General features: G+C 38.4%; 2 protein-coding genes across 4 annotated transcripts; both read left to right on the plus strand.

The window, feature by feature from the left end:
• The first annotated feature begins 7,004 nt into the window (after positions 1–7,004).
• LOC122281017 (probable serine/threonine-protein kinase WNK3) lies at positions 7,005–11,219 on the plus strand. Of its 3 annotated transcripts, none has more exons than XM_043092205.1 (8): positions 7,005–7,471; positions 7,724–7,761; positions 7,914–8,141; positions 8,276–8,499; positions 8,608–8,765; positions 9,275–9,458; positions 9,533–9,670; positions 9,780–11,219. In XM_043092205.1, the coding sequence occupies exons 1-8, from the start codon at positions 7,331–7,333 to the stop codon at positions 10,625–10,627; spliced, it is 1,959 nt and encodes a 652-aa protein (XP_042948139.1). In that variant the 5' UTR covers positions 7,005–7,330; the 3' UTR covers positions 10,628–11,219. The 3 variants fall into 3 exon arrangements, with proteins under 3 accessions (XP_042948139.1, XP_042948140.1, XP_042948141.1); XM_043092206.1 differs by having other exon boundaries at positions 7,005–7,417; XM_043092207.1 differs by having other exon boundaries at positions 7,005–7,412.
• A 387-nt stretch (positions 11,220–11,606) lies between these two features.
• On the plus strand, positions 11,607–13,436 carry LOC122281019 (elongation factor Tu, chloroplastic). The gene has a single exon (XM_043092208.1). The coding sequence runs from the start codon at positions 11,742–11,744 to the stop codon at positions 13,218–13,220; it is 1,479 nt and encodes a 492-aa protein (XP_042948142.1). The 5' UTR covers positions 11,607–11,741; the 3' UTR covers positions 13,221–13,436.
• Positions 13,437–14,125: the final 689 nt, after the last annotated feature.

Genomic DNA, 14,125 nt, shown 5'->3' on the forward strand with positions numbered 1-14,125 from the left:
GTGGTCATACAAGTCGGTTTATAATAAAAAGATAATAATTACTTTTTTTCCAAAAAAATACACATGAGGCAATCAAACTTGAAATCAATATAAAGGTATCCAAACTTTTTGAAGTACTATTGATGACACCAAGAGTGGCACTTCAGGCCTGATGGATGCCAAACATGTTTTCCCACTGACCAATAGGAATATACCACGTAGGCATTCTATGGGAGAGTGAAATGAAAGCTAATGCAGCGAATCTCATCTTATGACTCAATCAAATCACCTCTCTCCTTCTTTCTCCCTCTCCCTCCCTCTCTCTCTCTCACTCTCTCCCCCCGCCCCCCATCTGCATTCCTTTTTGCGCCGAGCCCTAGCCCTAGTGATTTCATTGAAACCTTTGCCGCTTGGCTTTTGAGATATGATTGTAAAACTAGCACAAGATGTCAATAGTTGTGGATTGCTCAAACATGAAGAAGAAGGATCGGAACAAAAATTTATCATAGATGCAGAACAAGCTCGGGAACTCCTACAACACATTACATGATATGGGGATGAGCTCTATGTTTTCTGAATCCCAAAGCTTGCATTTGTAGTAGATTTAAAACTAATATTCTCAGTTCCACAACCTTCAATGGAAACAAGAGGGACTTTGAATGGATGCAAAGGAGAATTTCAAGGAAACTTTTTCACCATGCAAAGGGATTTAAAGCTCTATTTTCTTTAGAAGATTGAGCAAATTCTTTACGGACTCTTTGTTCTTTCTGATTTCCTCATTTTGCTTTCATTTGCAATGATTTCAGTTCAAGATTGGTATATAAAAGCTTCTACTTCAGCTCATCCATGTCCTGACAAGTATTCAAAATAGAGTTGTTAGTTTCTAATTGAGAGCTCAGAAAATAGTATAGCCAAAATATGAGAACTTCAAGGAACAATTGCAAAACGTAGGTACATAAATAACATATAAGAGAGAAAAATAAGTATAGAGATAGAAACACATAAAAACACAAACAAAAATCACCGATTATGGAGTACATATTGAATGTTTTAACCAAGACGTTGAAATCTTAAAGAAGAGTTCCAAAAGGGAAAAATATAAGCATATACGAAAGTTTTAAGAAATTGAAAAGAATTTTAATGAGTTCAAGGGATGTAAAATCGACATTAGCCAATCATTTCAAAGGGGCCATGAACCCTGACCTCCTTTTTGAAAAATTAAAGAATCTTATTGGCATAAATACAGGCTCCAAATAAATCAAATTGATGAAAAGTTTAAAAAAGGAGGAATTGAGAGGGAGAGAAACAGCTGGGGTCTCGAGAGGGAGAGTTAGCCAAGGGGCTAAGGCTCGGCGCAAAAAGGAACACAGATGGAGAGGCAGAGGGAGAGAAAAGGTGTAACGCTCGTCCTTGTGGTCAGTCCTTCTCAAAATGCTTTTAATAAAAATTGACGGGAATTAAGGTTCCTTTTAAAATTTCTTTTCCTTTCATGCCAGGATATAAAGGACTCATATTATAAATAAAATTCATTTTCTTAATTAAAAGATTAAAGTGAAAAACATTAAATTTTATAATTAAAGTTTCTTGTACAAAATGTCTTGACAAGGCCTTCGTGCTCTTCTCCTTGTGTTGTGCCCGTTCCTTGTCCCTAGGAGGACACACAATACACATAAAAACTAAAATGAATCAATGACTCATAAGTATTACTTCATACAGTTAAAATATAATAGCATGAGTTTTCAGTCATGTATTTATCACTCCATACATAGCATGCATACGTCTTTCAGTTCGTTTTAAAAACGTTGCGAGGTGGAGTTTTTCTTTAAAAAAAATTTCTTTCTTAAAACAGTTTCCCATGCCTCACTGCCTTCATTTCTTAAAGAGTCTTTTCGTGCATACATTATTTTGCATACATTCATGCATTCATCTTTTCTTACGTATGTTCATGCATTCAGTCCCTTCATATATAAATGCATTCTTTCTTAATATGCATACGTTCTTTCTTATCACTTTCATTAGCCGTTGCACACTGTTGCACCCCATGTGCTGGGGTTAGATATTTTTGTTCCTGATTCCACCCGCGACCACAGGTTGGGAATCCATTCTGTCAAGGTGCAGCACTGGGTGCACTACTAGTACTACTTACCCAGCATTGCAATATACCCAGTCTAGTCTATTCATTTGGTACCATTTTCATTTTCGTTCATAAAGCTGTTACGTATTCTCATACATCATGCATTCAGTCCTTTCATTCCTTTATAGTCATTTCCTTTCCTTTTCAGTCCTTTACAGTTCTTTCAGTCCTTTTTTTATAGTTCTTACGGTTCTTTAGTTCTTACAATTCGAAAAAGTAAATTTTTAAAAAGAAAATAGTTTTCTTTCTTTTCTTGAAAGTCTTTTTAAAAGAAGTTTCTCTTTTCGAAAAATGTTTTAAAAGAAGTTTCTCTTTTCATAAAAGCCATTTTAAAGCAACTTTTATTTCTTTTAGTTTGAAAACATGAGTTCTTGTGTCTTTTAAAGCTTCTTTTCGTATGCATACAATACATAACGCTTATAGCATCCATTCACATGCATACATGTACGTACTTTTGGTGCGTGAAAATAGGCTACCAAGAAGGGCCGCTACATACTTATACTTAAAAATTTAAGTTTCATTTTCTTTTTTTCTTCGTAAAGCATGTCTTGTAGAGAAAAATTTTTATTTTCTTCTTCGTTTATTTAGGAAAAATCTAGAAGAGTATGAATGCATTACTTACCTGGACTTCATGTCATACCCATTCCATGTAGTCCATTCGTGTGCGTGTCAGATGGTAACCTACATGCATACACATAACCTTACGTTATCATCTATCTAATGCATAAGCATCTATACTAAAAATAGAACTATGCCTCACTTGGAACACTCATCATCCATCCCTGGGCTCTTACGTGTCATTTACTATGTTAAAACTTCGGGGTCTTATTCCTTAAAGTGAACCTCCATGATTCACCTTAGAGTTAAGACACTAAGACCTCCGTCTCATTCTTTTATTTCCACATTCCTACGCATGATTCCGATCAACAGAGTCATGCATTCTAACCTTAGACAATTTACCCATTACTACATTCACGTATCTTAACCCATACTAAATCTTCATTCTCATCCATATAGGCTACATGAATTTAAGCCAACTATGGGGCTAAAACACCATGTAACCATGCTGACGACAGATTATCCATTATATATGGTAAACCTGTCCGACACAAGTGTCTTGTCAGAGGCACATGTACACTATCTCTTTTATCACTTAAGAGCAACTTATAATTCCAATGAACGCCCACTTGTATAAATAAGCTCCATACTTCAATACCAACTTGCTCAGACCTAGTTGATAGGACTCTTCCTACTACCTATCCCTATACAAGTTCATCCCAACACTTGATAGGAGAGGACTGCATCCAAAATGCACCTTTGCCACGTCACGTAGCTCGAGACTAATCTTGAGTCACGTCACGACGCCCATCATGCTTCCGCTACACTCTCTAATACTTTTCTACCACTTCCACATACTCTTAGCCATATTCAACCACATGGTGATACTCGTCACCCCGGACTACAGGCCAGAATACAGCTATTTTGGGACACTGTTACATAGTTTCTACCACTTAACAAAAGGATTGCATCCACAAATGCGCCTCTGTCACATCACATAACTCGAGCCAAATTCCCGAGTTACTGCACGACACCCATCATGCTTCCGCTGCAATCTCTGATACTTTTTCACCACTTCATACATATTTTTAGCCACAAGTTAACTAGAAGGTGACACCTGTCACCCTGAACTACAGGCTACGTCACCACTGCTTCGGGACATTATTATACAGTTCCCGATGCTACACCATACACTCCACGCTTTTCCGTTAAGCCATCCAACCCTTCATGACATGCTGTCCAGTGTATCACGACACAGCATAGAGTATTCTCATGTGAACTCTCTTCCATCTACACTACGACACACATTGCTATGATACACGCCTCATGGTGCATCGCCACCCGACATGGAGTATGCACCATGCGTACTCCCTTCGCTACATCACTTATTATCACGACGCACATCACACGGTGCGTCACTACACTACATACTCCCTTCACACTTCATGCCACATCACAACTACGGCATGCATCTCACGCCCACTTCACAGCACAGTCCACAACACTACACACTTAAGCCCAACACTTCACAACTATGCAGCGAACTCCACAATTACTAACTACACAGTATACAGTCCACAACCTATTAACTAACTAATATAAACATAAATAAATAGAGATAGCGGGTTATACCATCTAAGGGATAACTCGTGCTTCGTTCGCTGCCCGTCACAATCAAGATGTCGGAGGAGTCATACGTGGTTGTCCACCACGTAAAGTGGCCGTTTGGGCTTGAGAATAGCTAGGCGTGGTCTTGGAAATGCTCAAGGTGACCTTGTGGTGGTCTGAGATGGCAGAGCACGGCGGCATCACTTCGTGAACAATGCATCCGGAAGGGAGGAAGGGTGCTTGAGGTGGAGGAAAGCCATGGAGTTTCGTGGGAAGTTAGGGAGAGGTAGAGGAAGGTGTGGTGGAGTTGTGGTGGTAAGGTGATGGCTAGGCGGTGGCTCACAACGACGGATCGACCAATAATAGTGCAACCTGTGCCTTAGAGAGTGAGGGAGAGTGAGAGTTGTACAAAGCTCTGTTAGGCATAAAAATTGTTAGGAAGGTCATGGTGATGAGAGGAACAAGATGGTGGTGGTGAGACACCGTGGGTAGTTGTGTACGGTGGTGCACAGTGGTGCAACCGAACCTACGGTTGTGAAGACCCATCGGAGAAAGAGAGAGAGATAGGAGGAAAGGAGGACATGGAGAGGAAACCTATGATGTGGTGAAGCCATCGGTAGTGCTCGGTGGCCATTTTGGCCATGCATGACGGCTCTAGGAGGAGGAAATGGGTGTGAAATCCATTTTGGCCAAGTTGCTCTAGGAGGAGAGAGAGTGCATGTGGGAGCTTGCTTGTGGGAGGGGATGTTGGCCAGTGAGTGATGGTCAATTGGTGGCTAGTGGTGAGGCCATAGCTGCCGTGTATGGCAGCATGGAGAAGGAGAATGAGTTTTTATCCATTTCGGCTAGTGAGGCCGTGGGAGGAGAGAGGGAGTGGTGGCTGACATGAGAGGAGTGATCGGTGGCCAGTGGCAGCTAGGCTGTGGAGATGAAGGCTGCGCATAGTGATGAAGAGAGAGCACGTTGGGCATGGGAAGAGAGAGAGGAGAGAGAAGAAGAAAAGGAGAAAAGTGATGAGAAATAGAGAGGGGCCTGAGTATTTAATCCAAATCCTTCATTTTGAAATCTTCAAAATGATCTAACGATGAATTTAAATACTAATTTGAAACACGTAAATAAAACACTAAGAGGAATTAAAATAAACACGTAAATAAAACACTAAGAAGAATTAAAATAGAATATTATTTTATAAATTAAAGTTTATAAAATAATATTTCTTCATCATTATTTAAAATAATGAAGCATAGTGAATTACTCAAAGAGAATAAAATCATTTAAATTTAATTTAGAGTTTTCAACGTAAAGTTAAATCTCTTAATATTTTAAAATGACTTAAAATATTTAATTTAATAATTATCCACAATTATAATATTTTTAGAGCTCATTAAAATATTATAATTGTGTTACTTTAAAAATAAGCTTATATAATAATATTGAAAATATCTCTTATAAATATTTCTAAAATATTTAAAATATCTATAAGTTTTAAAATATCTATATAGCTTTGAAATTTGTGAAATAACTTTTGAAATACGCCATCAGGGTTCGGCACGTAGGACAAGACTCAACACGTAAATCAAAACTTATAATTAAAGAAGAAAGAAAGAAAGAGCAGATATCACAAAAAGAAAAATGTGATTTGATTGAGTCATAAGATGAGATTTGGTGCATTAGATTTCATTTCACTCTCCTATAAAATACATACGTGGCATGTTCCTAATGACTAGTAAGAAAACATGTTTGGCACCCATCCAGGCTGAAACTTTTTCCCTACACCCATTAAACTTTTTCCTTACACCAATTGGCCACACCTTCATCACCAACTTTTGAGTTTTGAATAACTTATAAACCCATCATTATCACATGATTCATTAATGGAAACACTATTATAATATATCTATTTTTTCAAAAAATAAGATTTTTTTATATAAGCTTTTAATATTTTCTTATTTTGATATTTCATAAAATTATTAAACTTATACATTATTCTTACATTTTTCTGGAATGATAAAGGCTTGATGGTATATTTTCTCTAAATTTAAATAGGTGCATATAATTTTGGAGGCTATTGGGAAAATTCCTTAATAAATTATATGAGATTAGAGACTCTTCATGAAGCTATTCACAAATTATTAAAAAAATTATGCTAAATATAAGTTTAAGAGTTCGTTTGGATTGAGAAATACCTTTAATCCATCTCATTTCATTTTATCATTTTAATTTTTTTAAATTTTCACATAAAATATAATAAATAATTCAACTTTTTTAAATTTTAAAACAATAATAATATTAAAAGATAAAATTCTAATATTAATTTTTTTAATTTTTAATTTTTGTCTAAAATCATTTCATTTCATCTCACTATCCAAATAATTTTTAAGGTCTCGTTTGATTCCATAAATCATCTCAACTCATTTTATTTAATTATTATAATTTTTTTAAACTCACACGTAAATTATAATAAATAATTTCATACTTTTAGTTTTAAAATAAAATAATATTAAAAATTTATATTATAATAATATATTATTTAATTTTAAAATATATAACCAAACGAAACTATTTAAATTAAATTTTAAAAGAAAAAATTGATGTCGAATATCCATAACTTCAAATAATCCAGCAGGATGATGCCACGTTGTTGAAATGACTTACCGATGGAGAGTGGCCGCCTTCTGTGGGTCCCACCCTCGCTCCCCATTCCATATAGCCCCAAGGCTGACCTTTTAAACACACGAAATCAAAAATCGGATAAACCAAAACGAGTTCATACTGAGTCATACGCTCAGCCATTCAAGCCGATTCGCCTTCACGAAATTCCTCTCTCTCACACAAGCTGCTGCTTCTTTATTCTTCCTCTGATTTATTCTCAGGACCCATAGGAGTCTCTTTTTTGTTTCTGGGTAACATTTGAATCTCCCAATCCTGCTTCTCTTTCGCCTGTCCGGATTCGACTCGGCTCGTTCCGAATTCGATGTGTGGTTTCTGAATTTGATCTGAGATTTTGGTGGGAATTAAGTTTTGCGTGTGCTCGGATATTAGATACGAGAAATGCCACTGGACTTGTCGTTCGAACAGGACCCGGACAATTCCGACATTGAGTTCGTTGAGGGTGATCCCACTAGTCGATATGGTCGGGTCAGTTTAACGACAAAATCGTCACTTTCCGTCCGAAATTCTCAGTTTCTGCTTGTAATTTAATTTTTATTCGTTTTCTTATTCTGATTTCAGTTGGTTTTCAGTTTAGATTAGGAAAATAGTAAATCCTTCTCTTTTCTTTTATCTCTTTCATAAATGACGCGGTGGAGGATGTTTAGTTAAAAAAGAAAACTTTGTTTCATATACATATATGTATAATTGCTATGTCTATTAATGGTTGTGCTTTTGTTTGAATTTATGGTGCTTTTTTATTATTTTATTAGTAATTTTTTTTTTTGGGTGCAGTATAAAGAGGTTCTAGGAAAAGGTGCTTTCAAGAAAGTGTATCCTTTTGTTCAATTTGCTATATTAATCCTGAGTTTATACTATTATAGAACACAAGTTTCCACGTGCTGCACTGTAATTAAAATGATTTTGAGACTCGACTTGTAAGGGCTACATTTGTGCGTCCTTGATCAAAACGTGGGAATTTCAGATATCGAGCATTTGATGAATGGGAGGGAATTGAAGTAGCTTGGAATCAGGTTAAGGTGGCAGATCTATTGCGAAACTCTGAAGAGTTGGAGCGTCTATATTCAGAAGTTCATTTACTCAAGACTTTGAAGCATAAGAACATAATTAAGTTTTATCATTCGTGGGTCGATACCAAAAATGAGAATATTAACTTCATTACTGAGATTTTCACCTCTGGAACATTGCGACAGTGAGTTCTATATTCTGCTAGGCTATTATTATCAGGTTTTTGGTTTTCATTTATCCCTTTTCTTTTTTCTTTTTTTCTTTTTCCTTTTTTTGGCTTTTTGTTAAGGGATTTGTCTGTCGCTGGATATTGTGTAGGTACCGGAAAAAACATAAATATGTTGATACAAGAGCATTGAAGAAATGGTCTAGGCAGATTCTTGAGGGCCTTCTTTACCTTCACAGTCATGACCCGCCAGTTATTCATCGAGATTTGAAGTGTGATAACATATTTGTCAATGGAAATCAAGGTGAGGTGAAAATTGGTGACTTAGGCCTGGCTGCAATTCTTCGCAAGGCTCGTTCAGCTCATAGTGTCATTGGTGAGGATTCTAGTATATCGTCCTTGTTTTCCGCCTGAGATGATATTTTTTATGGGAACTTTTTTACCACTTACCAGTGCGTTGGCGTTACTTTTATTTTGACTTCAGGGACTCCGGAGTTCATGGCACCAGAGCTTTATGAGGAAGAATACAATGAGCTTGTAGACATTTATGCCTTTGGCATGTGTTTGATAGAATTGGTGACCTTCGAGTACCCATATGCCGAATGTGCCAATGCGGCTCAAATATACAAGAAAGTGACATCGGTATGGCCTTAGCAATCTTTGGCTCATTTCAATTACTATTCTATTGCAATTTCTTTCTAAAGTATATTTATTTTCTTACCTTGTTTCACCATGTCATATACGAAAGCTTTTTTAGTCTTGATAAAGCTAAGCCCTGTAAGGAATGGCTAAGTATTATGGTGATCAGATTCTTTTGACTCCGTAGTTTCTCTAGAAAGTTCAACTTCTGCAAGATATCTATGTTAGTACAAGTTCCCATTCTAAAGCAAGAACGTGGCATCTCCATGTTTACATTCTTTGACTTGAAGGATGGATAGTTATAATGAGGGTCATCGTTTTAATTCTTCTCAGCACTTCAATTTGACATTTCTAATTTTTTGCACCTGCAAATGTTTGTGAAATTTTGCAATCTGGCTTGTAGCAAGGGAGTTTGGAAACCCAAATCTCAGTTTTTGAATTTCAGTGCTAGAAACGCCATTAAACTTCACTTTTGGTGTGTAGACTTTTCAGTCAGTTCTTTTTCTTTCCAGGGAATAAAGCCAGCATCATTGGCGAAAGTAAAAGACCCTGCAGTTAGAGCATTTATAGCAAAATGTATTGCAAATGTCTCTGAACGCTTATCCGCCAAGGAACTTTTAATGGATCCTTTTCTCCAGCCAGATGAGGATAATGAAAGTATAGGTCGTTCTCTACGTCACAAGACCCATCATTCAGGTAAGTTTTAGTATTTTCTACAGAGATCAAATGCCTTTATGTTTTTCCCCTCATTTTTAACTTGTCAAAGACAGAAGTCAATCATGGTCAGTCTGATATTGTTAGAGATGATAAGGATTCAGCTGTGGAGACAAGTCGAGACTTCACAGTTCAAGGTCAGAGGAAAGATGTGAACACGATATTTCTGAAACTACGAATAGCAGACTCCTCAGGTTGTCTATCCTTTGTTTAGTTATTAACTCTTCAAATTTTAAACAAAGAAAAAGATACTTTCATTAGCATTTACACGGATTAAGTTGGAATTTCTCAACATTGGAGCAGGTCATTATCGCAACATCCACTTCCCGTTTGATATTGAGGCAGACACTGCAATTGCTGTTGCAAGTGAAATGGTTGAGGAGTTGGACCTTACAGATCAAGACGTTTCAGCAATTGCTGAAATGATTGACTCAGAAATTCGGTCGCACATCCCAGATTGGACACCTAGAGAACTCTCTGGAGATAGTTCTGGTGGAGAGGTTGCAAGTCCTGATATATGTACCTCTGAAGCTAAGGATGACGCATCTTCCCTCATGAATGAGCCTACTACCCCTTCTTCAAGTGGTTTTGCATTGGAAAGATTGCCTTCAGGCCGTAAGTATTGGTCTGACTCGCCCAAGGCACCTAGTGAAACCTCTCCAGGCCCTTCAAACTTGTCTTTGCAGGTTGATTCAGTCGCTGCTGGGGCTAGCTTGACTGGTGATAATGAAAACTCTCCTGATCTTAATGAAGACAGAGACTATCCTAATTTTGGTACTTTACTTGAACAACCTGAGGATGACTGTGTTTCTGATGATGAGGATGATAATAATGAAGAGAAGGAAGCTAATTTACTTGTTGACCTACAATTGGGCAAGCAAAATAGTGCAGATTCAGATTCACATTCTAGCAATGGAGGTTATCCATTTGAAGAGAACTATTTTGAATCAGCAGCTGTCAAGATAATTGCTGGAAAACTTCAGAATCTGTTAAAGCAGCAGCAACGGGAGCTAAATGAATTGAAGAGGCAGCATGAATTGGCCACATCAAATCTTATGGAGGGATTTCCTCCAGAGATCTATCAAAAGGTCTTGAATATGTGTAAGCAGAAAATTTCCAACAACGAAATGCACAGTGCCACACACAGCTAAACTAAGCATATTAGAGATTGAGGCCCTATACAAATTGGGAGTGGTATTGTCTCGCTTTCCCAGCTTGACATTGATTGAAAGTTTAGGTAATCCACTCATTTTTCACAGAAAGGAACGCATTTGCCGGAAAGGCCAAAGATAGTCTGTAAGGTATAATCATCTTTCACATGTTGATGCTATATATTCCATGAAGCTCAAATATCCTTCAGGAAACCTGATTACTCAGATGCAAAATTGTGATTTTCGTCAAGATCATTCTGCTGGTTGCGTCTGAGAAGAGACTTCAACTCTGTTTAAGGGTATTGGTGCTGTATTGAGAGACGATGATGTGCAAAGTTATAAGCCTGAGAATCATTTTTGTTGAATAAATATACTTTCAAGAGTGACTTGCGATGGGCTAGCTCAAAGAATTGATCCATCCACATAGAGATGCTGATGAGGTGAGACAGCTAAGATTAGCCCTGTATTTGTGAATGCCTAGAGAAATCAACATTCAGTGTATACTTCTAGATATGACTCAGTCTCTCTTGTACCATTGCTTTCACTTGAACCACAAAGGGGAGAATATAAGCACTGATTGATCTCATCACAATTTTAAACTCTAATAAAAACATATTTTAAAGTCTTTTCAATTTACAACATCTTTTTAAAAAGAGTTTTATCTCTCTAAAATTCTTATATTCAAACAAACTTACTTCTCAAAAACTAATTTCATTTTTCATTTAATATATATTTGCACAGTTCCATAATCTAAGGCACAATGCACATAGATGCGTGCATCTAATATTACTGGACTAGTTCATTTTTCTCTTTTGCAAATAATTTTTATAACTCAAGAAGAGATGCACATAATTTATAGATTTTATAATATTAAATATTATCTAAATAATATTAATAAATATAATAACATTTTTATGTTTTATCTATATGGATAAAAATAAAAATAAAATTACTGGGAATCCCGACCCAAAACACTCACCTTGGGCAGTGTCTGGATAAACCCCTACTCGGTATGATATGAGGCCCGCCTTCGTCTTCCAATAGATAACACTCTCCAGTCCCCGCTTCCTCTCTTTCTTCTTCAGTATCTTCCCCAAACGGCGCCATTCTCGCCATGGCTGCAATTTCCTCAGCAGCAGCTTCAGCCTCAGCTTCCTCCAAGCTCACCTGCCCATATGCCTCGCCACCCTCCCCAACTACTTCCTCCCTCATGTTCTACCCCAAATCCACTTCCAAACTGACCAGACCCACCGCCATATCCCAGCTCTCCTCCTCTTTCCTCAATCCCTCCACCATCCTCCACCTTTCTCCCTCTTCTTCTACCACCAAAACGATTCGTCACCGCCGCATTTTCACAGTCCGAGCTGCCCGCGGTAAATTCGAGCGCAAGAAGCCCCACGTCAACATCGGCACCATTGGCCACGTCGACCACGGTAAGACCACCCTCACCGCCGCGCTAACCATGGCTTTGGCCTCCTTGGGTGGCAGCGCACCCAAGAAGTACGACGAGATTGACGCGGCCCCAGAAGAACGGGCTCGTGGAATCACTATCAACACTGCCACCGTCGAGTACGAGACCGAGAACCGCCACTACGCCCACGTGGACTGCCCCGGCCACGCTGATTACGTCAAGAACATGATTACCGGTGCCGCCCAGATGGACGGTGCGATTCTCGTCGTTTCCGGCGCTGACGGCCCAATGCCACAGACGAAGGAGCACATACTGCTGGCTAAGCAAGTGGGTGTGCCCAACATGGTCGTGTTCTTGAACAAACAGGACCAAGTCGACGATGAGGAGCTCTTGCAGCTGGTGGAATTGGAGGTGCGTGAATTGCTTTCCTCTTATGAATTCCCTGGGGATGACGTGCCCATTATTTCTGGTTCCGCTTTGTTAGCTTTGGAAGCTTTAATGGGTAATCCTAGCCTTAAACGCGGGGACAACCAATGGGTTGATAAGATTTATGAACTTATGGATTCTGTGGATAGCTACATACCAATCCCACAGAGACAAACCGATCTCCCATTTTTGCTTGCTGTTGAAGATGTATTTTCGATTACTGGCCGTGGAACTGTTGCCACCGGCCGTGTCGAGAGGGGTACGGTTAAGGTCGGAGAAACTGTGGAGATTGTGGGTTTGAAGGAAACTAGGAATACTACTGTGACTGGTGTGGAAATGTTTCAGAAGATTCTTGATGAGGCTTTGGCCGGGGATAACGTGGGCTTGTTGCTTAGAGGTGTTCAGAAGGCTGATATACAGAGAGGGATGGTTTTGGCTAAGCCTGGCACGATTACCCCGCATACTAAGTTTCTTGCCATTGTGTATGTGTTGAAGAAGGAAGAGGGTGGTAGGCATTCACCCTTTTTTGCGGGTTATAGGCCACAGTTTTACATGAGGACTACGGATGTGACGGGCAAGGTGACCTCAATTATGAATGATAAGGATGAGGAGTCTAAGATGGTCATGCCAGGCGACCGTGTGAAGATGGTTGTGGAACTGATAATGCCTGTAGCATGTGAACAAGGAATGAGGTTTGCTATCAGGGAAGGAGGGAAGACCGTTGGAGCTGGTGTTATCCAGTCCATCATTGAGTGAAACTAGGAAGCTTTTGCCTTTGGCATTCTTGATAGGAAATGCTGTTACTTTTTTTTAGTGGTGACAAAATGACATCTTATCCTCAAATTTATGCAATTAGTTTTGCCATTTTGCTGAACTTTGATCCATCCCATGTCATATATCTTCTAGGCTTGTGCTTCTTTTGCTTTATGCTGATATCTAGCATCAACGGATAACATTTTTGTGACGATCAAATCTTACTTTTGTTTTTTCTCTTGTTCTTCATCTTGTGTGCTACCAGAAGTACTTGCTATTATGTCTGATCTGAAGTGAGAAATGCACATAAGTGGGGAGCTAGGAATATAGTTTGCACTTACCAAATGATATGGGACCTTCTTTGGAATTGTTTATAATCTAATGATGTCCATTTTACAGTTGAATTTTCATAGATTTGAATCCTTCCGGCATTGTTTTCTCTCCTGCATTTGTATTATAATGTTGGGAGTGAGGCAGATACAGTACATAATATGATTTTCAGAATCTGCTTTTGATTGCCAGATGCTTTGTGCCACCCTTCTCTTAGTTGAGGCTGCTTTTCAACTTTTGATAATGGGGGATGAAAATGAATTGTTTCTTTTACTACTACTTAATATTGATTGAAGACTATACATTTCTCAATCTTTCATTGAACCCTCTAAAAAACGCTGCTTCTCTTTATGGCTCTCCTTGTATCCTTCAACTTTGTTTTGGAAGCTACAACCTGATAAGCCACACCTGAGATGGTTCTGCCGAGTCATGCTCTACGCAAGCAAAGTGCCATTGTTGCATGTGAGCTCTGCGTTGCTGCTTGTCCTTGAATCTACAGGATCACTTGCTCGGAAGATGTGTTTCATTTGCTCCTTAAGTGTCACTTCTAGTGAGCGAAAGGTCGCTTTACCATATTA

This window comes from Carya illinoinensis, chromosome 11, assembly GCF_018687715.1.
Source record: "Carya illinoinensis cultivar Pawnee chromosome 11, C.illinoinensisPawnee_v1, whole genome shotgun sequence".
Taxonomy (NCBI): Eukaryota; Viridiplantae; Streptophyta; class Magnoliopsida; order Fagales; family Juglandaceae; genus Carya; species Carya illinoinensis.

Bases quoted from the DNA above. Each gene is read 5' to 3' on its own strand.
- LOC122281019 (XM_043092208.1), top strand. From the start codon at position 11,742: ATGGCTGCAATTTCCTCAGCAGCAGCTTCAGCCTCAGCTTCCTCCAAG.
- LOC122281017 (XM_043092205.1), top strand. From the start codon at position 7,331: ATGCCACTGGACTTGTCGTTCGAACAGGACCCGGACAATTCCGACATT. The intron at 7,472-7,723 runs GTAATTTAATTT...TTTTGGGTGCAG, and splicing joins GAAATTCTCAGTTTCTGCTT to TATAAAGAGGTTCTAGGAAA. The intron at 8,500-8,607 runs GTGAGGATTCTA...TTTTGACTTCAG, and splicing joins TTCAGCTCATAGTGTCATTG to GGACTCCGGAGTTCATGGCA.